The sequence below is a fragment of the Vulpes vulpes genome, chromosome 10 (assembly GCF_048418805.1).
Source record: "Vulpes vulpes isolate BD-2025 chromosome 10, VulVul3, whole genome shotgun sequence".
NCBI classification, from domain to species: domain Eukaryota; kingdom Metazoa; phylum Chordata; class Mammalia; order Carnivora; family Canidae; genus Vulpes; species Vulpes vulpes.
Window position 1 is genome coordinate 30,180,051 of NC_132789.1, and position 23,278 is coordinate 30,203,328.

Consider the following 23,278-nt stretch of genomic DNA (forward strand, 5'->3'; position numbering starts at 1 on the left):
AGAAGCAGGCTCCATGCACCGGGAGCCCGACGTGGGATTCGATCCCGGGTCTCCAGGATCGCGCCCTGGGCCAAAGGCAGGCGCCAAACCGCTGCGCCACCCAGGGATCCCGGTACTCATGAATTATAAACCATTTTATATAATAAAAATCCAAGAGTGCATTCTAATACAAATAAATTAATAAATGGGGGGAAAAGGGAATGCTTTTCCGATAAGAGAATGCCAACTAGTAATTATGGAAGGAATGATGTAGTCAGAAAATTGTCAACACATGGCTAACATCAGCAGATGCAAGTTTGATGAGGAACAGGAATTTCTGTTCCTTAAAGGATCTCCTCACATATCACTTATTAATTTCAAAACAGAAAAAACTAGAACTTTACAGAGCAAAAATCTGGCAGATACAACCTTAATCCAGGGATCAAAGCTAATGTCACCAATGTCAGGGCCAAGTGATACCCTGTGCCTCATGATGTATCTATGAGACTAAATATACAGACAATGGCTAGGCCATATATGACAGGAGAGCTCTGACCCATCACCTCTGCAGTGACCAGCCCAGAACATTTAGGATTTGGTCAATGACTATGAGCTTTCCTGCATTTTTCCCCCACTTTCAGGGCAGTACCCAGCAGAGAAAGCCATATATGCTCCTCAGATCAATTGCCTCAACTGCCTGGCTTGTAGTAGCCTGCCCCCAGTTTCCTATGCCAACTGCCTCCACTTAGAGCACACTGGGAGCCTTCAGGGAACTGGTGAAAACCCTCTGTGAGGACCCACAACATTGGGTGGCAGCAAGACAGATGCAGTTATGAAGGCCGCACATGAAGACAGCTGCAAGAGACAGGCTCTCTGGAGTGGCCCAAAGGGAAGATCTAACGCAGAGGGCAGAGCAGGTATTAAAAAGAGCCTCTGGAAAACCAGCTCCACTTTAAACACAAGGCATCTACTGACTATGAAGGCTTGGATGCACAGAGGATATCCACGGCTCAGGCCTAAACCTGCCCATATTGACCCTACCACCACCACTGCAGTAAAGAAGTCTTATCAGAAGGAAAGGCAAAATCACCTATCAAACTCAATCTCTATTGTTCTACACAAATTGTCTGATCTTTGACAAAATATTACAAGGCATACAAAAAGCTGGAGAAAAAACAACAACCCACAAACATTCCAGAGACAAATGGATCAACAAAACTACACTCAGATAAAGGAACCATTCACAGAAAATTTAAAATAACTATGATTAATAATGTTAAAAACTCGGGACGCCTGGGTGGCTCAGCGGTGGAGCATCTGCATTTGGTTCATGGTGTGATCCCGGAGTCCCGGGATCGAGTCCCACATTGGGCTCCCTGCATGGAGCCAACTTCTCCCTCTGCCTATGTCTCTGACTCTCTCTCTCTCTCTGTGTCTCTCATGAATAAATAAATAAAATCTTAAAAAATATATCTTACTATAAAAAATAAAAAAATATGTTAAAAGCTCTAATGGAAAAGGTAGATATACAAGATAGAACACTCAGCAGAGAGATGGAAACTCAGGAATCAAATGGGGTGCCAAGGTCTCAGTCAGTTAAGTAGCTGCCTTCAGTTCGGGTCATGATCTCAGGGGTCCTGGGATTGTCCCCTGCCTTGGGCTCCCTGCTCAGTGGGGAGTCTGCTTCTCTATTTCCATCTGCCTCTCCCCCCAGCTTGTGCTTCGTCTCTGTCTCTCTTTCTAAAATAAAATCTTTTTTAAAAAAGAAAGAATCAAATAGAAACATTAGAAATGAAAAATAGACAAAATGTCAAAAACAGGTGAAAAATGCCATCAGTGGGCTTATGAGCAGACTGACAAAGGTAAGGAAAGAATTAGTAAAATATGTCAACAGAAATTACTCAAACTGAAAGACAAAAAGGAAATTAAAGAAACACTACAGCTAAGTGAAATGCATGATTCTGGACTGAATCCTGGACGAGGATAAAAATAGTTATAAAGCATTATCATTGAAACAACTGACAAAACTGTCATAAACTGTAGATTACTGTATAGCACTATACCCATATTATATGCCCTGATTTTGATAATTGTGCAGCGGTTATGTAAGAGTGTGTCCTGGTTCTTAGGAAACACACCAAGTATTTAGGCCTCAAGGGTACAATATCCTCAATTTATTCCCAAATGGTTTGGAAGAAATAAGCAGTGAGGGACGCCTGGGTGGCTCAGCAGTTGAGCGTCTGCCTTTGGTTCAGGGAGTGATCCCAGACTCCCGGGATCGAGTCTCACTTCAGGCTCCCCTTGAGGAACCTGCTTCTCCCTCTGCCTATGTCTCCGCCTCTCTCTGTGTGTCTCTCACGATTAAATAAATAAAAATCTTTAAAAAAAAGAAAGAAAGAAATCCATAGGGAAAGAAAATACATTTACAATAGTTTACTATATTTACTGAAAAAATCCATATAAAAAGTGGATGTGGGAGATCCCTGGGTGGCTCAGCGGTTTGGCACCTGCCTTTGGCCCAGGGCGTGATCCTGGAGTCCCGGGATCGAGTCCCGCATTGGGCTCCCTGCATGGAGCCTGCTTCTCCCTCTGCCTGTGTCTCTGCCTCTCTCTCTCTCTCTCTCTCTCTCTCTCTCTCATTCTCTCTGTGTGTCTATCATAAACAAACAAACAAACAAATAAATAAATAAATCTTTAAAAAAAAAAAAAAAGTGGATGTAAACCCATGTTGTGCAAGTACCAACTGTGTATCTAAATAACAAGTTACAAAGTCCCTGGCCTCCCAAGCCCAGATGGTCTTAAATGGTATGATCTATCAAATACTTAAGGACAAGATCATTTGCAATTAGTGCAAACTGACTTAGAGACTGGTAAAATAGAATGCTTCCCAACTCATTTCAAGTATCGAATATAAATGTGATGCAAAAACTAGTCATGGAGAGCAAAGAAAAGCACCATAACAGGCCAAGATCACTTCTTAGAGGAGTTTCAAAAATCCTAAATGTCGGCCAAGCAAAGCTAGCAATATATATACAAAAAAAACCCTGAGGATGGTTTAATATCAGAGATCTAATGTAAAAAAGGAAATGGTAAATAAAATCATATAAGCAAAATAATAATATAAATCAGTAAAAAAGAAAAGCCACACGATCCCAATAAATGCAGAAAAAGTGTTTACATTTTTGTAATGTAGAAATTCTCAGCAAACTAAGAATGGAAGGGTACTTCCTTAACCTCAAAAAGGTATTTTCTCACTCTTAAAGTGCCATATTTAATGGTGAAACACCAAAAACTTTCTCTTTTAGGCTGGGAAGATAAACCTATGGCTCACTACCAGCACTTCTAGTCAACACTACACTGGAGACCTTAGCAAGTAAAGGAACACCAGGGGAAAAAATGTAAAGAAATAAAAAATCAAAGATTTGAAAGAAGACAAAAAAAAAAAAAAAAAAAAAGCCTAAAGAGAAAATCTAGCAGAATCCAACCAGGTAAGAGTTCTAATAATGGAGCTCAGAAAAAGGATTCTAAAATTCAGGTGAAGAATAAAAGGTTGAGAATTGGCAACAGAAGGGGCAAGAACAAGGGAAGCCCACCACTCATTGAGAGGATGCAAAGTTCTTATGAAGACGATGTGGTATCAGCATGGGACTGACAACAGCCAAGGGTCAGAATGGAGTCTAGAAATAGGCTCAAATATCTATGAATGCTTGATGAATGAAAAATTATCAGAAAAGGAACGATGGTCCAAATTAATGATGCTGAGACCATCAGCCTGCCTCCCATGCTGCCTCTGGGTGCGATTTGTCCCTGCCCTCAGTAAGCACCACACACTGTGAGTCCCTGAAACTGGAAGAGACCTGGATGTGGAATGTGAGTGAGTGAGTGGGCTGAGGGACAGGGAAAGATCACGGATGGAGCCGGGGAGTGGTCCAGATGTAGAGTAAGCAGTCTGGGAAAGACCGAAAGAGACAGTGGGTAAGTAAGTGACCAGGGGAATTGGAGGCTCCAAGACACCAGGAGATGTGGCAAATCCTCCATCACCATTCTCATGTCAGCTCCAAACAACAATGAGATGTAGAGGGCAGGAATTAGCACCTCTATCCTGCGAAAGAGAAAGGATTGTTCACAGATGCTGACTGCTACCGGGATCCTTGCCTTCCTGCCACAGCAGTGGCGTACCTTCAGAGGAGTGTGAGCCAGGCAAGGAGCTCCTGCCACCCCACTATGATGCAGGGGTCTGCCTTGGTGCACCGTGAGGTCCAAGTCTACTCAAGGTTGACACCAAGGTCCAGAAATCAGACAGCCACGTATTCATGAGAAGCACTTCCTTACAGCGCATTAGGAGTCACAGCCAAGGTGGCTTACTTCTTTTACAGAGAAATGAAGACTTCTCGTAGCAGTTCTCTGCATGCCAGCTGTGCAGGTCGTGGTGTCGGAGGGTGGGGAAGTGGAAACACTGGAGCTGAGCGCAGAAGACACTGTCACTTTCTGACACGGCTGAGGCAAAGATGGGGTCTGGGGGCAGGAACACCTCGGAGGAACCTGTGGGAAAAATAACAATGTCAGCACACCAATCCCAGGCAGTCCTTGTGGGTACCAAGGCCCCCCAAACTGGACCATCAATCAAAGGGCCTGTGGGCCGCCAAATACTAGCTGCACTGCATTCATTCACGACCTCCCCTAGTTCCTAGGAGCACAGCTCTGGGCAACGTGAAGGATAAAGTAATGGGCCACAGCACAGTCGATTAAAGTGTGAGTATGGGCAGCCCGGTTGGCTCAGTGGTTTAGCGTTGCCTTCAGCCCAGAGCCTGATCTTGGGGACTCAGGATCGAGTCCTGTGTCGGGCTCCCTGCATGGGGCCTGCTTCTCCCTCTGCCTGTGTCTCTGCCTCTCTCTCTCTCTCTGTGTGTCTCTCATGAATAAAAAAAATATTTTTAGGGATCCCTGGGTGGCGCAGCGGTTTGGCGCCTGCCTTTGGCCCAGGGCGCGATCCTGGAGACCCGGGATCGAATCCCACATCAGGCTCCCAGTGCATGGAGCCTGCTTCTCCCTCCGCCTGTGTCTCTGCCTCTCTCTCTCTCTCTCTGTGACTATGATAAATAAATAAAAAATTAAAAAAAAAATTAAAAAAAAATCTTTTTAAAAAATGTATGTGTTCATATGGATAAACAACAATTAAATGGGGAGGGGAGTCCTCTCCTTTAACAGGGTCTCAACTAGTAAATAGAGAAGGGCTCAAAAGGCACCTATTGCACGTGCCAGGAGCACACAATTCTGACAGAATCATAGCTCCTTCAACCTAGCAGGGGGATCATCAGGCCAGGCGAGCTAGAAAGCACTGGCTCCCTGGAACCCCCTCCCAACTCCAGGGGACTGTCACTCACTGAAACTCTGCCTTTCAACCCGGGGACCAGGCAATCAAAAATCATGTGGCACCCGGCAGCCCGAGTGGGGGCTTGTGGTGGAGAACAGGGACAGGGGGCCTCTCTTCTCCTGCCCCAGGAGGTGGACTCAGGTCACATCTGGGCACAGCACAGCCAGCCCCCAGAGCCCAGTCTCTACCTCAGAGAACTCTCCAACACTGGACCGCCACAAGATTCCTTGAGGCTAACCTGGACGTGGGTCACCAGAGACACTTCTAATTTTACTAAGATGGCGATGCGGTTTACCCTTTAACAGCAACATGGTATTGTCATGCATGCCTTTTGAACTCTACTTGCTCCCAATATTAAGCATGGAGGTCAGTCTGGAAGAGCCAGCGAGTCTGGAGATGGGGCCTCATTCTGTAAACACTGGGCACAATGCCTCCCAGCCCCCTGACAAGGTCAGGAAGAGGGACTCTGGGGAAGCGTGGTGGGATAGAAGCCCAGTCTCCAGCTGACAGGCACAGTCAATGTCAGTGCACCCCTGCTAGGTCAGACTCACAGGAGGACCATGGAGGGAGGGTAGGGGTGGGGGCCAGGGTCCTTGGGATGTCTTTTCACACCATTTGGGGAGCCTGCCTCTGATGCTAAGAGTGGGCACTGCCATGAGCACTGTGTCATCCAGCCCCCTGCTCCCCAGCGAGGTCTCCTATAACCCACGTGCCCTCTTCTTCTTCAGATACCCCTTTACCTGGGAGAAGCCTTCCTTCTTTTCTTTTAAAAGATTTTATTTATTTATTCATGAGAGACACAGAGAGAGAGGCAGAGACACAGGCAGAGGGAGAAGCAGGCTCCACGCAGGGAGCCCGACGTGCGACCCGATCCCGGGTCTCCAGGATCAGGCCCTGGGCTGAAGGCAGCGCTAAACCACTGATCTGGGGTTTAGCGCTGGGGGTGCCCAGAAGCCTTCCTTCTTAAAACAGTTTTCTTCACTATTTGGCTTCTTGTCGCATGTGCTGAAAACGAAACAGATTTATCCCATCCTTTATAAAAACAAACAAACAAACAAACCCAAAACAACCAAGTCTTCAGGGGCGCCTGGGTGGCACTGTTAGTTAGTTTCAGATCAGGTCCTGATCTCAGGGTACTGGGATTGAGCCCCGCATCAGGCTCTGCACTCAGCATGGACTGGGCTTGAGATTATCTCTCCCTCTCCTGCTGCCCCTCCCACTTATGCTCTCTTTCTCTTTCTCTAAAATAAATAAACCTTAAAAAAAAAAAAAAAGAAAGGCTCTAGCCTTGAGTCTAGTTGCCAGCCCAGAGTACAATGTCAGCACAGGATTACAAAGTTCTGACCAAGGCCACAAATGCTCTCAGGGTAGAGTCCTGGGACCTGGTCCCCACCCCATTCTGCTCACAGCCCCTGGAACCTGCCTGAGCCAAACTGAGAGTGGAGGGTGGGAGTGAGGGTGGCTCAGGCCCCACCAAGCCACGCACAGATGGAGGGGCACAGGGAAGGCCAAGTGGAGGGAGCTCCTCCCACCCACTATGTGCCCAGAGGACCAGCTGGGCCTTCTTGCTCTGTGCTGGTCAGAAGCCCTGTTTACCCTGAGGTCATGTGGGCTACAGTAGTTTCTTGAAACCAATGACTAAGAAGACTGCTTCCTCTTTGCCAAACTTAGTTTCTTTCAAGCCTTCATTTTATGTGCCCTTTCTATGGCACTTTACACTCCAGTTTCATAAAAATGCTCCATCCTCTCTCTGCTAGGAGATAAATGCAGCTAATCCCCAACACACTCAGTGTGATCTTCAATTAGCATCTGCTGTGGGTTGAGAAGCATCCCCCCAAAATTCATGGCCACCTGGAACCTCAGAATATGACCTTATTCGGCTCTCGAGGTAAAATCATTCAGTACTTGGGGTGTGTCCTTGTAAAGGGAGAAGACACAGAGGATAAAAACATGGGAAATGACCACAGGCAGATGGAGCAGAGCCTGGAGTGTGGCTGTCATAAGTCAAGGAATGCCAGGAGCCACTCTGCATTGGCAAAGGAGCAAGAAAGAACTCTACTCTCCTGCTAACACCTTGATTTTGGAATTGTCTCCAGAACTGTGAGAAAGTAAATTTGTGTTAAGCCAGAAGTTCATGGTACTCTGTGAGGGCAGCCCCAGGCATCTAGCATGGCCTCCTGATCATCATCCTCACTGACTTAACAAATGCTCACAGGCCCCATCTTGTAAACGTGCACTCGGGGTACACCGGGCAACAGCAGCAGGCAGAGATCCTTCCTTGCCTTGCAGAGCTCACAACAGGGTAGGGGTGTAAAGGCCAGAAACAGAGGACTACTAGACCTAATGAGTGAGGTATTCGTGATGTTGGAAGGTCACAACTACTACAGGTAAAAAGGAAGCTGGAGCACAGAGATTAAGGCAGGCCTCGGAGTAGTGCCACAGGAGCAGAGAATGGACGGGAGGGGTGACAAGGCTTGTGGTGGGAGTCCCACGCCACGCACAAGCTCACGGCTTTGCTAGAAGCATTCAAGGGACCTGGCTTCTAGCCGCAGTCACAGCTAAGATTTATTACAGCAACACAGCACGATACACCAGCAACAAGAGAGGGGACAGCTCAGGCATCAGGCAAGTCTGGGGGCATCCAGGCCAGACTTCCTGAGCACTCTCCCACCTGGCAGGAGGGTGAGGGCCTTTGCCAGCAACAAACTGCAGCAACATGGGTGTGGTGTTCCTGCCTGGAGGAGTCCCTGGGCATCTCGACTCCAGACTCACCAGGGGAAACAGGTGTTCACCATAAACCCCATAGTTCGTGCAGTCCAGACGACCCGACACAGTAGGCTCTGCTCCACCCAATCCCTGAGCCCTCCCAGGCGCCAGCCAGGGCCAGGCCGCCTGTGGTACCTTCTCCTGCACCAGAAAGACCTGAGCTTGGGAAGGAGCATCCCAGGAAGGGCTTACAGCAGCAGCAAAGGTGGCATGTGGCTAGAGAGGAGGGCTGCAGGGTGTTGGGAGGGAGGGCAGAGGAAAAGGCTGCCGCAGGACTGTGAGGACCAGGCTTTCTTGAGAGAAGGAGCCACAAGGGCAGAAGGGGGAGGAGTAGAGGAATCTCAGACAACTGTGTGAGGAGACAGGGGTGGGTGGGGTTGGCAGCAAGAAGACCAGGTTGGAGGTGTCGGTAATTTAGGTGGATGACATTAGATCTGATGGCTGTGACCTGGTGACAAGTGATAAGATTCTAGGCAAGTCTGAAAGGGCAGGAGACCATGTCATTGTACCAGCAGACCGTCCTCTAGGGTACCTCTCCACTGCTGCCTATGCAGTAGGGCAGGCCTTCAACCTGCTGGAGTGGCGGCAACTGTTCCTAGACACCCCGACTCCGTCTGCACACAAGCTGTCCTTAGCGTGGCACACATGGCCATATGCAACAACACCGAACTTCCTCTGCCATCTCCTCTTGTGTCTCTGTCCCCCTGCTCCCTCAGCTTGGAAGAACCACACCCTCCATGCTCATCCTACAGCAGGCTGACCTTCACTCACTTTCTACCAGTGTGCCATCTGCCTCCCCACAGCAGGCTGTCTGCCTCTGTCTTGCCTCACCCAGGAAGGAGTATGGTACTACAGCCCCCACAGAATGGGCCTGCCTTGGGGCCCACAATGAGCTGTGTGGATCCTCCCAAATGCTCCTCTGCTGGAACCAGCGACCTCACTCTCAGGGCTGCCTTTCTTCAGCAGAACTGTGGCCTGACTTTGGCTGACTCCACTCCGGCTTGACAGTCACCTCACTCAGAGGGCAGGGTCTCCACAATGTGCCTTCTAGGCCAGCTTGAGCCCTGGCCCTCCCCCAAGTGCCGCTTCCTCACTGCTGATGGAAGATTCTAGGTCAGGATAGGTCAGGGCACACAAGTGAGTCACACTCCCTGGGTGTGAGCACCAGGGCCAAGAAGATAGAGATCATTTTTTTTTTAAATTTTTATTTATTTATGATAGTCACACACAGAGAGAGAAAGATAGAGAGGCAGAGACATAGGCAGAGAGAGAAGCAGGCTCCATGCACTGGGAGCCCGACGTGGGATTCGATCCCAGGTCTCCAGGATCGCGCCCTGGGCCAAAGGCAGGCGCCAAACCGCTGCGCCACCCAGGGATCCCAAGAAGATAGAGATCATAAAGGGCATTCCTTTCTGGCACACATGGCCTCAGCCCACTTGTGATGGGAATTGAGCCCCTAGAAGTGGGAATGCTGAGATAGGGGGAGGATGGGTGTCCAGGTGCAGGACTGAGCACATCTTTTTTTTTTTTTTTTAAGATTTTATTTATTTATTCATGAGAGACACAGAGAGAGGCAGAGACATAGGCAGAGGAAGAATCAGACTCCCTTTGGAGAGCCCGATGAGGAACTCGATCCCAGGACACTGGGATCACGCCCTGAGCCAAAGGCAGGCACAACCAGTATGCCACCCAGATGCCCCTGAGCAGGTGTTAAAAATAAGCAAGTTATACAACGTGGGCACATCAAACACACAGTATGCTTCCATTTTTACATTTTAAAATACATATCACATATAATAACCAGAAACTGAAATGATACTGTTAACAGCAATGATGCTAGAGCCCTGGGCAACGGCTTGGGGGAAAACAGATGATTCCCTTTAGACCACATGGATCTGCTTTCAAACTTTGGTCACCAATATTATAAAATTGGCACCTTGTACTCTCTGGCAGCAGCAGTTCTCAGCCTTCCAGGGCACACCAGGCCCTGGGTGCTGCCTGAACGTCAGGGTCTTGGTACCCTGGAGCGGAGCTGACATGCTGTATAGACAGAAACCAGAGGCAAGGCATCCCTCTTGGGGGAGAGGCCATGGGAGGAGGCCCCTCTTACAAGTGGAGCTCCAAACTTAAAGTGCACCTGGGGAGTGGGGGGTGCCAGCACACACAGGTAAGAAGTGTGGATATACGGATGATACTCTGCAGGTGCCACTGTGCCGATGTTATGACAACACGTGTGTTATAACAACACATATTATAAAACACAGAGGAAAATGTTGGGCAAGATGTAAAATAATACATATCTTCCCACAGTGGCTTCTTACCGCCATTCGCTCATATTTTAGGCACAATCTTTTCTTTGGGGCGAATTCACCATTAATGACCAAAGACTTAAATCTACCTCCTACTGCCTTTGGGATGCATCACCTCTGGACCCACTTCTCAGGCCCAGCCAGATCCTCAGTTTTGACTAAGGGAGCACGTTCCTCTCTCTCCTCTGCGAGTAGCAGTGGGAGCTCTGCTACCGTCTCGTTTGCTGGGGCTGTGTTGACAGCATTCTCTCGCGCTGCAGTCTCTCAGCAGAAGGTGCTTTCGGTATAGACACTTTCAACCAGATACAAAGGCAGACAGAAGAATATAATGAACCCCTGCAAAGTTCTGTCCTGCGTCGCAGCAGCTCACTCTACATGTTTATCCACAGCACAACACTATAGTCACACCTCTGAAAATCCTGGAGTCAACCTCCACTGCAAATCCAGATTCAGCTTCCCTAACTGTGTCCCAAAATTTTTATAACTCTCCCCCTCCCAATCCAGGATGGATCAGAATTCGTGCGCTACATTTGGGCTTATGTTTTTTCTTTTAATTTCTTTGAACCCAAAACAGGGGCACCTGGGTGGCTCTGTCGTTAAGTGTCTGACTCTCGATTTTGGCTCAGGTCATGTCCCAGGGTCATGAGATCAGCCCCACAACTGGCTCTGTGCTGGGTGTGGAGCCTGCTTGAGATTCGATCTCTTCCTTTCCCTCTGCCCCTCCCATATCCCACTCTCTTCCTCTCAAAACAAAAACAAAAACAAAAACACCCCAGAACAAATGTTGAGCCGTGTCAGGTATCCGGGCCAGCTATCTTGTAGTAGAGGAATCCTTTTTAGCCACGCATTCATTTTGTGGCTACTACTTAAATCCAGAACAGAACTGCCAAGTCCACTTACCCAGGCATGAGCAGCCAACAACATGCTGCAGCCACACAGAGCTGATGGACATTAGGGCCACAGCACCATCTGTGTGGGCGCCTCACTCTTGCCTCAGGTCCCTTGCATACTGAGCCATTGCTGCCAGTGTTGACATACTTAGTTTTCTTAGATTTCAGGTTTACTCTCTAAATGCCCCAGTGGAGCCAAGGAGAAAACAAGTGTGGCCACTGAAGCCTACCTGGGGCCTTTGTCATTCTCATGCCAGATAAGGGTCCCATGTCTCCCAGCTCAGAACACACTATCATGCAACGCAGACCTGCATCTTCTCTTTTTAACTATCGGTGTCAGGAAGATAACCGGATCGACGAGTGTCTATACTATCCTGTAGGCCAATGCCTTCTGCTGGGGTCAAGGGCAATGGGACTTGGCCTAGGATTAGCCATCAATGGTTGTGATTAAGACAATGAGGAACTACTAGATTTATCCTCTGCAAGATACACAGTGACTCCCAGGCCTGGAAACCCATAGCTATTTACTTGTCTTCTACTCTGAAGAAAAATCTACATATTACACTCACAAACTTTGGGAATACAAATATGAGGCATGCTTTCAGTAGGATATTTGGAAGATACAAGAATGGGGTGACTTCCCAAGTAGGAGCAAAGGCTGGTAGGTGTGGCCTCTGTTGGGGCCTCTGTAGTCACCATCTCTGCTCCCTGCCCCTTTCCAACTGCCAGGCTTAGCACCCCTACCCTGTGAGACCCTGCCTCTCTCCAGGGAAGCCAGCTACCTGGGGCTTCTGAATACCAATCATGTCTGTAATTTCACCAGAGTATGTAAAGACACAGCCAGTCACCTGCCACGAGGCCACTCAGGCTGGGAAACAGGTGGGCTCTGAGGTCAATGCCCTTCATTCTCCACAGTAGAATGTAGCTGGACAGAGCAACATGTCTGGGGTCCTGGGACCACCACTCCTCACGTGTCCTTCTCAGAGACACTTAAGACATCCACAGTGGGACTGGGACATGTTTGGGAAAAAAGAATAGGACCCAAGCTCAAACCATAGGCCCAAAGAGCAGCCCCAAAGCAAGGCCTGACAAGGGGACAGGGCAGGGTAATCACAGCTCAGGCAGCCAAGTGGAGAGGCCATAGCCAGGGCCTGGGTGAAACCTGCCAGTGCCAGAGTAATAGGGCAGGAGGGGAGGGACAGGGGAGGAGGGGGTAATGGCATGACTCAGCTGCCAACACCAGCATGCTTGCTTCCTTTACATTATGTTGGTGCTTAAAAACAAGTCAGCATAAAATCCTTAAAGAAACAACCACGCACACACAACACATGCACACTCACTATCTATTTTAATTCCATCTGCCTGATAGCTTTCCTTCCAGTTTGGATTCTACTTCTTGATGTCTCTATCCTAGAAGGCTTATCCCTCCCTCTCGCCCATGTCAGCTGCACACTCCTTATATTCATTATTTTTATACCCCAATTAAAGGCCTTCACTTAAAGGGAAAATGGACAGTCTAGGTATTTGCCAAGTAAGAAAGAAACACAGGTTCCAGAGAAGGCTCCAGCCCCACAAAGAGTGTGAAAGAAGGGCCTTGGGGTGTCTGCCCATCATCATGGTGCCCTCCACAATTTGGGGCCTGCTCCTCTCCATGAGCCCTGCACCAAGCACCACTGGGGAGAGGGTAAAGGGGTGGAGAACCCCCAGTAATATCTCCCTAGTCAGGATGATGCCCCCCCATCCCAACTGCACATTCAACAACTCTTCTGAAAGACCAAAAAGACTTACCCTTGAACGCTACCTCCCAGCGACCTTCTAGGGAGCGGTTCCGGCTGGCGATGACATACTGGTAGCCAACCCACAGCCTGCAAGAGGGCGGAAAGGCAGCAGGCCTCAGCACAGCAAGGAGACAACCGTGGACTGGGTGTGAGTGTGGGTATCTTAGAGTTATAGTGACCTTTCAAATACCAAGCTTGTAAAGCATTAATAATTTAAGTTTTGATACTAAAATTTAATAAAGTACATATAAAGTTTGTAAACAATAAATCCACAGATCAGAAGAAGTTGAATCTTGGGTAACTCCTGTCAATTCCAATTCCATTCTCATTGGCTGATCCAATAAAGTTTTCACATTCTATATAAGACCAATCTTATTCTTGGTATTCCTGGTACACACAGCCCCGTGAATACAACTCTGTGAATATACTAAAACCAAAGAATGGTCTGCTCTAAAGGGGTAAACTTTATGGTGTGTGAATTACATCTCAATAAAACACAAACCCGCATGAGTCTACACTGCAGTGTTGGGTAAAATGACGTTCGTGGTCTCCTGCTTGGTCTCCGCTTAGAGCCAGCTCGCCCCAGACCTGCAATGCGCTCCTGAGCACACACGTCACAGCACCAAGAGGGCCATGGACCTGGCCGACTGCCACAACCACCTGCTGGGGTGTGCCTCACCCCAGCCTTCCAGCCGCAATCCTGGAGCTGCCCTTCAGCAGGCCCAGTGCCACCGCAGGAGTTCTGGCTCAATGCCACTCTTCTCCCTTCAGCCTACTGCCATGCACATGCCCACCCTGGGGAGATGGGGTACTTTCCTACCCAGTGGGCTGAGCCCTCTCACTTCTCCATGGATTCATAATCACCCCATGATCTAGAAGTTTTTTTCTCACTTTGCAGCTGTAGAAGGAAAAACAGCAAGGTGATTGTGATTTGCCAACATCACAGGGCATAATGGTGGAGCCCAAATCCAGCTAGGGTATTGAAATGAAGGCTTGCTCTCCACCTGCTACAGTCATCGTGCTCCTATAGCAGTGTAGCATCCCTGAGAGAGCGCACTGGCGATCTGGCAACCCTACAATCCACTCCTCCACTCCCCAGCAGTGTGGAAGAAGCAGTATGCCCCCTCCAGAAGAGGACCACTACAATCCTCAGCACACACCTGCCCTCCAACAAAACCCTCTAAGCTCTGGGTTTGGAGATGCTGGCAGCTGGCTGCAATTTTGACATATTCTCCACAATGTCACAGAGCCTTGGGGTCAAGAGTCAGGCTCTGGAGCCAGACTGCCTGAGTTGGAACCTAAGCATACCCTAGCTAATACGTGCCCAAGGTCATGTGTTCACCTACTCTGGGCCTGTCTTCTCACTTATCGGCCTCTTGTGGTTTCTAGAAGACTGAACAAGTGCGCCCATGGAAAGCACTGGGCCTGACAGAGCCCTCTTTCTTAGAAGTAACCCTCCACCCACTTATACGGCCCTCATGCTGGGCCTAGGAAGCCCCTTCAATCAGCCCCTCGGGAGCCAATGAAGATAACTGCTTGAAGTGACAACACGGCAGCCCATCCCTGGCCCTCTAAGAGCCCCTGACATCATCCTGATGCCTGATCTAAAGCCCAGATCTCTATCTGTTTCCAGTGGATGGGGCTGCCCTTCCTCTGAGGGCCGATCAGCTAAGCCTGAGGGGTGTCATGGGAGGCCAGAAGCCACGTCCTCGGTGGGTATCCTGCTCGCTGGGTGGCAGCCTGACCTCAAGCCCTGGGTCCCCACCGCAGGACTCACTTGTGCTGGTCCTGCCAAGCGAAGCTCCGCTCCGGCTGGTCCCATTCCTGGGCCAGGACGAAGCGCAGCTCCTGATCAGTGGAGAAGGTGGCAAGGGAGCCATTCACACGCTGGCAGGTCTGTGCGGCATCCCAGTAGTTCTCTCCACTCAGGTAGACCCGGTAGCAGCTGGCTGTGCCTTCATAGTGGTGCCATCCTGTTGGGCACTTCCCTAGGAAACATGAAGGGCGGGAGGGGAGTTGTCCCCTAAATTAGGATCCTCACTCCAAAATACGATTAGACATGCTGCACCTGAGGCCAGAAATAGCCCCTGAAAAATGGGGAAACTGAGGCTCAGGAGGCAAGCTCTGCCTATAAAACCATACATGCTGTGAAATACAAGATTCTCTAAGACACAGATGTAGCCCAAGGCACGGGCACATTCAGGGACTCATCTCATTTCTGCAAGGCCTTTGATTTACTTGGCACACTAAAGACTGGCTGCAAAATGTACTTCGTGAAGTGGACTTCATTCTCGGATGAAGTCTGGTTGACAAGACAGCAGAACTCCCCATGCCAGGAACGAGCAGAAAGACTCCCTGCCCACACTGCCCCCAAATCTGGCTCTCTGGCCACTCCACCAGCAAGCCCACTGCTTCCTGAGCCCACTCCTTGGCCCTCCTTTTCCCTTCAAATGGGCACTGGCCAGTATTCCCCTAAAAGAGAAATTCAGAGGATCAGAGCCGGAAGTGCCACTGGGATAAAAAGGCCAGCCCCTGCCTCCCAAGACGAGAAGGCGAGGCCCAGGGGGTTCTACAGCAGGCAACAGCAGAGTAGCCAGTTGGAACCTACATCTCGCTGAGGCAGGCCAGCCCAGATGTCTCCTCACCAGGTGGACCCACTCCTGGGGCCAGGCGGCCTCCTGCCGTTCTGTATGGCTGGCCTTAGGAAAGATCTAGGGCCTGTTCCACTGGATCTATTAACTTTCAAATGCTGGCTACCCACCTCCTAAGCACACGCTGAAGAATAATAATTTTTAACAAAGGCAGTCATTACCAAAATGTAACTTTTTAATGCATCTACATCCTATGGAATTAGTAAAACTTCTGAAAGATAGATGTTCATGTTTTTATTAGAGACTGTGTGTGTAACTGATTAACAAAGACACAGAGATTACAAGAAGGAAATGGCAGCTCTGGCCTGGAGCCCAGGAGGCATGCCACAGCAGCACTGCAGTGAGGACAGTGCTGTCCCCTGCCACCTGCCCACGGGGGACAACCCACTCACAGACTGAGCAGCACAGCACGCAGGAAGGCTCTTCACTGTTGACCAGGAGCAAGCACTGTGATTACCCCTGCTTGGAAGGTACACGGGGCACACAACACATGCCTGCTGAGGCTGTGGCATGAGCTTGAAGGGCAGGGGATCACCAGGGGAGCCCTTACTACGGCTCCTAAACCCCCACACACAATGTGTTCCACCCGCCCACTCCCTCCAGGTGGGTCCTGCCTTGTTTCCAGGTTACAGGTGGAGACACAGAGGCATGCAGAGGTTAAGCACCTCAGCTGGCAAGCAATAGGGCAGGCTCCCACAGAGGGCTCCTCACCCACCACCTTGGGATGGGTCCAGAGGAAACCCCTCTGGGGATGGCAGCTGGTGGGGGGGGCAATGGAAGGAGGGAACATTACTTTTTATTGGCTCATCTTTTTTTAATCATATGAAATTTGTGGAGTTACTACCTTGGCAGAAGTATGAACTATTCAAAAAAAATAGGTAAGCAATGAAAAGGGTGAGTGTGAGTGTGAGTCGGGGCTCCATGGGGCTGAGTCCTGGCGGCGCCCCATAGGCTGCATGACCTTGGGTGTGTTGACCTCTCAGAGCCTTGGTTTCTTCACTTGCCAAGCTTGCCCAGTATCCCTTCAGCCACGAGAATCCTTGTATTTCACAGCTTTTATGGATCAAGGGCGAGCACAGCACCAGGGCACAGCTGCCCAGCTCGTTCAGTCCCTGTCAGGCGACCAAGCTGCTACACAGGGTCTGAGCTCTGAGGTGTTCCCCGGTGCTGAGTGTCTGGGGAGGGGCAAGTACTGACATAGCCAACTGGCTCCTTGGCCCCACAGCTGACATGTCACCTATCAGTTCCTCCTGTCCTGGTGTTGTACCCATGTCTGTCATTATCCCTGTCTGTTGGGGGGGGGGGGGGTGGCTTTTCTTTCAACCTTCTTTAATCTTGTAATGCTCCTTTAAAAATCTTAATGTCATAGGGAGTTTATTCAAGAATTAGTCTCTTCAAAAACAGTTTAATGACAGGGGTAGAGCCTTCCCTCCCATCAGCTGGACCTAATCCCTCAGAGCCTATTTCTCCATCTACCAAAGGGTGAGAACAGTCTGACCACAAAAAGCAGCTGATTTGTGGCAGCGAGCAGCCTGGTTCCAGAGCCTGGGTTCACATCATGGCTTCACCACTCGGCCCTGGGGTGACCCTGGAAGGGTCGCCTTGCAACCTCAGTCATCAAAAGAGGTCAGTGGCCCCTGACAGCCCAGAAGGGCCATTTTAGGAGGCACACTCCTTGTCCAGCTGAGTGGCCCTGGGATAGCCAGGGGCTACATGGGGCCACACAGGGCCACAAGGTTTAGGTCCTGGAGAGGGCAGGTCTGCAACTTACTGCTAAAGCGCACGGGCTGCGCCACATTCACTGCATGGAAGTGCTTGGGGTCGCTGCCTCGGGCCCGCCCGGGCCGCGGATCCACAGCCTCCTTCCCATGGTAAGGACGCGATTCCCCAGTCACTTCTGAAAGCAAGAAGAGAAACAGGCTGTCAGCACCGCGCACGCAGCGGCGAGGCATCACACCACCAGGGGCTCTCTGTGGCCAGTGCCAAATTAAAGCCCAGCAGAGTCAGCCTACTCAGGGCTAGGAAAACCAGGTCGAGGGGAAGGCAGCACATTTTCCAGTTATTCAAGAATTCTTTAAAGCCTAGGACACTTTGCTGCTCAAGACCAATGGGTCACATGTGCTTCTTACTGAAATTATTCATTTTGTTATTATTATTACAAAATGAGGTCTCTCCATTGTATTTTCTAAAAGGCTGCTAGCACAGCACAGAGCTAGTCATTCCTGCCGGAAATCCCTCAGGAGCCCTGGTTTCATGGTGGGGGCGCTGGGAGGAAGTGTCTCTCGAGAGGCCAGGCCGCCCCTTCCACCCCAACTGCTGGGGAGCCTCCTGTGGGTGTGAAGGGGGACCGACTGTGGAATACCCTCCTTTGTGCTACTTGCACTGGGCCTGAGTTGCTATCTGTGTGCCTGCCTGTGGGTTCTTCTCACTGCTTCAAGGCCAGGGCCTTCTGACATGCCTGCCTGGCACAGGCCCTGGTGTGCAGCCAGCCTCAAAGGCAGTTGGAAGCGTGAACAGGAAGCTGAAAATGAGGAAGACTTCTAGTTTTACGGATCACAATCCAAAAGCGATTCATAGGCTGGTGCTTCCACAGTCTCTCTGTGGAGTTCTCCAACCCTGAGAGCACCACTCTCCTCCCTCTTGAAGGTGAGGAGTGATGCAGAGACGTGAGGTAAGGTATTCAAGTCACAGAATGGGAGACAGCCAGAGGCAATGTCCCACCAGAACCACCTTCCTTCCTACTCGGCCTGCATGGAAGCATATTGGTGCTCAGAGAGGACACCTGACTCAAGGTCAGGACAGACAGTGGCAAACTTGGTCTGCACGGCTGCACGCAGAACAAGGTCTCCTCTGGTTCCAGATGGCCACCTCTGGCAGGCCTGAGGCAAAGGACATGGGGCACATGGGCGTGGCATGTGGCCTCCCACAGACCCATCTTCTCTGACTCCATGGTGCTCCACTTGACTGAAGCTTCGCCAACTATCTGATCCTGCTCACGCTGCAGACTCTGACACTGTTTTTATTTCATAAATAATCTGTATTTCTCCTCATTGTAAAATAACAAATCCATGTGAAATAACTGAGAAACACAAAAATCTGAAATGCCAAAACATAAACCTTTACTCTGCTAGGGTCTGCCACCCTTCCAGTCTTTTTTTCTATACATATCCCTAAAAATACTGGGATCACATCACTCTATTTTATGTTTTGCTTTGTAAGCTTGACTATAAACAGCTTTCCATATTCTTACATGCTCTTAAGAACATCATTTTTAATGGCTGCACAGAATTCTGTGAATGGATTTAATTATCATAATCCCCTATGGTTTGAAGTTTAGGTCGTCTGCATTTTGTCATTACCCTCCAAGGACTGCACAGAGCAACTTGTACAAAAATCTGTGTGCTCCTCCTCATTTCCTTTCGAGATCCTGGGCAAGTCACAAGCCCTAGTAGCTCTGGGTCCTTCCCCAATACATATGGCATTTCCATTGCCCCTCCATAGACATGTGATGGGGCTCAGAGGCCATCAGATTACAAACTAATCTAAGATATAAATTGTGCTCCCAGTGCCTGAGAGAAGCTCAACTCAAGGCAAGACCTTAAAGGAGAAGCACGTTCAAGGCCTTTGGTGCGACCTTACTACCAACACAACAACCTCACTGCTGCTACCTGTGTGCTGCAGCCACTCTCTTCAGGGCGACATCAGTTCTCCAGGACTGGGTGTCCCATCCACACATCCTGAGCATTGTCACTCCCACCCCACTCCCTGGGAGGCAGGCAGAGGGGTGAGGAGACCCATACTGGGCTTAAGGATGGCAGACTAGAAATAAGGATGGGGGATTCCCAGCAGAGGCCACGGCTTGGGCAAAGGCCAAAGGCAGACACGTCTAAGACAAGCTTGAGGACAAGTTTGGGTGTGGTGAGCACATCACCTGAATTTCATGTCTCCCTCTGTCTGCTCTGACAAGCAAGACCTGTGATTCCACTTTGTGTCTTGGCCTCTGCCCCAGAGCTAAGCACAGCAGCACCTGGTACAGAACAGGCCAAACTATTCAGAGAAAGATAAATCTGGGGCACAGGGCGGGAGAGAAAGAAAAGGTAAGAGTGTGCTGCTGGGGCCTGGATGCTGGCTGACTATGGAGGAGGTATGGGGCAACAGGCCAAACAGTTCAGGGAAGTCACCAAAATGGTGATGGGGAAGCCACTTAGCGCTGTACAGGCTTCTCTGGTGGCTCAGATGGCAATTCTGAATCTTTCCCTTTTCCATTATTTCTCTTCACAGCCAAACACCCACACTCATGTCCTCATCACTCATTTGTTCAGTGCCACCATGGGAACTCATTGGCACAGACCAAGGACTTCCAAGTGTCTTGGGGGCCAGGAGAACCAGGAAATGGGTGCAAACGAAGAAGAGACGGAGCTCATTGGAGCAGTACCCTTACCCCTTAGGAGCACCTCTGACAACACAGAATTTCCTTCTGCAACCCACAGACAGTACTTCCCCTTATGGCCAGGTGGCAGATCTGAGCTGATAAATGTGCAGCAGCCAGTTTCAGGATGTAGACAGCCCAAAGCAACTTTCCCTCTCCATCCCTCTCCTCTTCAATCTCAGTGTGCCAGGCACTCTTGTAGGTATGGGGAATACAGCAGTGAGCCAAACAGCAGATGAACTTGTCCTCCTTTAGTGAGAGGTCATGCCCTCAGCCTGCCTTCTCTTCCATCTAGCAACTGGCGTTGAGCACACTTACATCCTGTGATTGGGAATGGAAAAGTATGAGTCTGGGACACCTCGGTGGCTCAGTGGTTGAGCATCTGCCTTGGCTCAGGGCATGATCCTGAAGTTCTGGGATCAAGTCCCGCATGGAGCTCCCTGTGAGAGGCCTGCTTCTCCTTCTGCTTATGTCTGTGTCTCTCATGAATAAATAAATAAAATCTTGAAGAAAAAAAAAAACGGAAAAGTCTAAGTGTGCATCCCAGACCCCAGCCCATCCTGCAGTCTTGGAAAGGGTGCTGTCTGCACCACAGGCTGCTGTCTGAGCTCTGCTCTCTTCAGGTGTCCTCACCAAGACTTCAGAACAGCTCTGGCCGCCAAAGACAGGGAGTGCATGGAAGGAGACATGAAGCAAGGAGGAGTCAACATGGTTGACTTGGTACTAAAAAAACTGATGTAGGGAACCCTGGGTGGCATAGCGGTTTGGCGCCTGCCTTTGGCCCAGGGCGCGATCCTGGAGACCCGGGATCGAATCCCACATCGGGCTCCTGGTGCATGGAGCCTGCTTCTCCTTCTGCCTATGTCTCTGCCTCTCTCCCTCTCTCTCTCTCTGTGACTATCATAAATAAATTTAAAAAAAAATTAAAAAAAAAAAAACTGATGTAAAGGAAAATGTCTTACAGATGGGAAGGCAGGCTCAGAAGTATCATGACACTTGCTTTACAGCAGAAGTAGAAAATAGGAGATATGAGCCCTCCAGGTCCACTGGACCTGAGCCTCCTCCCACCATATAGCACAGCCATCAGAAGCCTCTCCTTGGCCATCTTCCCAAGCTGGGAATCCTTGTGCGCTGGGGGTGGTGGTGGTGGTAAGTGGTGGTGGTGGTCGGGGGGGAAGGGTGTGTACTGCTCAGGGCAGCTGCCTCTTGCTCCACCAGGGGCACCCAGCATGCCAGGTTTTCTGCTTTCCCAGCACAAGCCTCACAGGGAGAGCTTGGTGGGGTGGGAGTGGAGGGCACAGGACAGCCTTGAGTCCAACAGGGAAATTGAGTCAGGTCAGGCAGGGGCATGCTTGCTTCCCAACATTTGTTATTTGCAAATAAAGGACAAAATGTGAGTGATTCTAATTTGTGTTTCTAGGATTGTATAACTTGTCCAAATACAGCATTAGGGTTCAGATGAGCTTATAACCTCTCCAAATAAAGGGCAAGACAGACTAGAGCTTCTTTAGTGCTCCAAGTGGTCTGAATGCATATCACTTTCCTTCTTACATCAAAACAGGTTTAGAATCACGGTCAAGGGACACCTGGATGGCTCAGTGGTTAACGGTCTGCCTTTGGCACAGGGCATGATTCCGGGTTCCTGGGATCGAGTCCCACGTTAGGCTCCCTGCCTATGTCTCTGCCTCTCTCTGTGAGTCTCTCATGAATAAATAAATAAAATCTTAAAAAAAAAAAAAAAGAATAGTGGTAAAAAATCAGGGGTAGGTAAGTCCAGTAACATTTGCTTACCAGAAGAGGATTTCTAACATCAGACAGCCTGAAAATATAAAATTTTGAATGGTATTTCCATTATGTTGTACATTCTTTACATTGATTTTTTTCCCTCCCAGCTGGAGCCAGGGTCATGGAGCTTATTAAGAAACTTACTGAGGCTAAAGATTTACTAGTTTAGGCAAGCCCCACGACTGCCATCTTTGTCTCCATTCTATCAAGGTTTTGAGACCTACACTTCTGAAATACCAAATGAACACTTCTGCTTTTCTACTATATACCCATGTGGACAATATATAACTCAACACAGAGAGTAACTGCAAAACTACAGCCCTGTCAGTTCCAAGTTCAAACCTGCTTCCCTCCTGTTGCCAGGGTTCAAATATCTCAGGCACAAGTTCACGGCGGAAACAACTTACCTTCCACTAAGGCCGGTGACAGAAGTTAAAGCCATCAGATAGTCCTATGACATACTCAAGATGTGGCCTTGGGTCTCAACTGCCAGCAGAAATATGCCAAAAGCAGCATAACCTGGTAAGAATCCTCACCCAAGGTCTTAATTCTTCTGTATGTACATCACAAGATGAAACAGAAACAGATGAAACAGAAACCTGTCTCCCCTCCTCCCAGACCCCTGTTAAATTAAAAAAGAGAAAAACAAGGTCGCCTCAGTGGCTTAGTTTAATTAAGAGTCTGAAAAAAAGAAAAAAAAATCAAGAGTTGGACTCTTGATTTCAGTTCAGGTCATGAGCTCAGGATTGTGATGAGCCCCAAAGGAGGGTCCTGTGCTGGGCATCGAGCCTGCTTAAGATTTTCTCTTTCTCTCCCTCTGCCCTTTCCCAACTCTGCAAAAATGAATGAATGAATGAATGAATGAATAAATAATCAAAGCATTGACAGTATACACAGTAAGATACTTTTTCATGTAAGAAAGAGGTAAAAAAAAAAAAAAAAGAGGAGGGCAGCCCAGGTGGCTCAGCGGTTTAGCACCACCTTCAGCCCAGGGTCTGATCCCAGAGTCCTGGGATCGAGTCCCACGTCGGGCTCCCTGCATGGAGTCTGCTTCTCCCTCTGCCTGTGTCTCTGCCTCTATCTCTCTCTGTGTCTCTCATGAATAAATAAATAAATAATATATTAAAAAAGAGGAAATAAACTATATGAATATTTGCTTATTTTTGTAAAACAAAATGAGAACTCAAGAAAGATAAGCCAGAAACTAATTGAATTACTTACCTACAGAATGTGAGTGGGAACCAGGCAAAAGAGAAGGAAGGAAGGGGAAGGGGAAGGGGAAGGGGAAGGAAAGGAAAGGAAACTTTTTTTTAGCAG

At 49.2% G+C, this 23,278-nt stretch overlaps 1 protein-coding gene across 9 annotated transcripts in view; it reads right to left on the reverse strand.

Moving 5' to 3' along the window:
- The window catches only part of DGCR2 (DiGeorge syndrome critical region gene 2), a 99,336-nt gene that overhangs the window by 18,954 nt on the left and 57,104 nt on the right, over positions 1 to 23,278 (reverse strand). For 5 of the 9 annotated variants that reach the window (XM_072723465.1, XM_072723466.1, XM_025982785.2 and 2 more), the window contains 4 exons: positions 17,519 to 17,644; positions 14,874 to 15,084; positions 13,107 to 13,183; positions 4,345 to 4,521 (listed from right to left, as the gene is read on the reverse strand). In XM_072723465.1, the coding sequence (XP_072579566.1) occupies positions 4,345 to 4,521; positions 13,107 to 13,183; positions 14,874 to 15,084; positions 17,519 to 17,644 (591 nt within the window). Of the gene's footprint in view, positions 1 to 4,344; positions 4,522 to 13,106; positions 13,184 to 14,873; positions 15,092 to 17,516; positions 17,645 to 23,278 lie in introns of all 9 variants that reach the window. The other 4 variants (XM_072723464.1, XM_072723460.1, XM_072723467.1 and 1 more) reach the window with 1 other exon arrangement.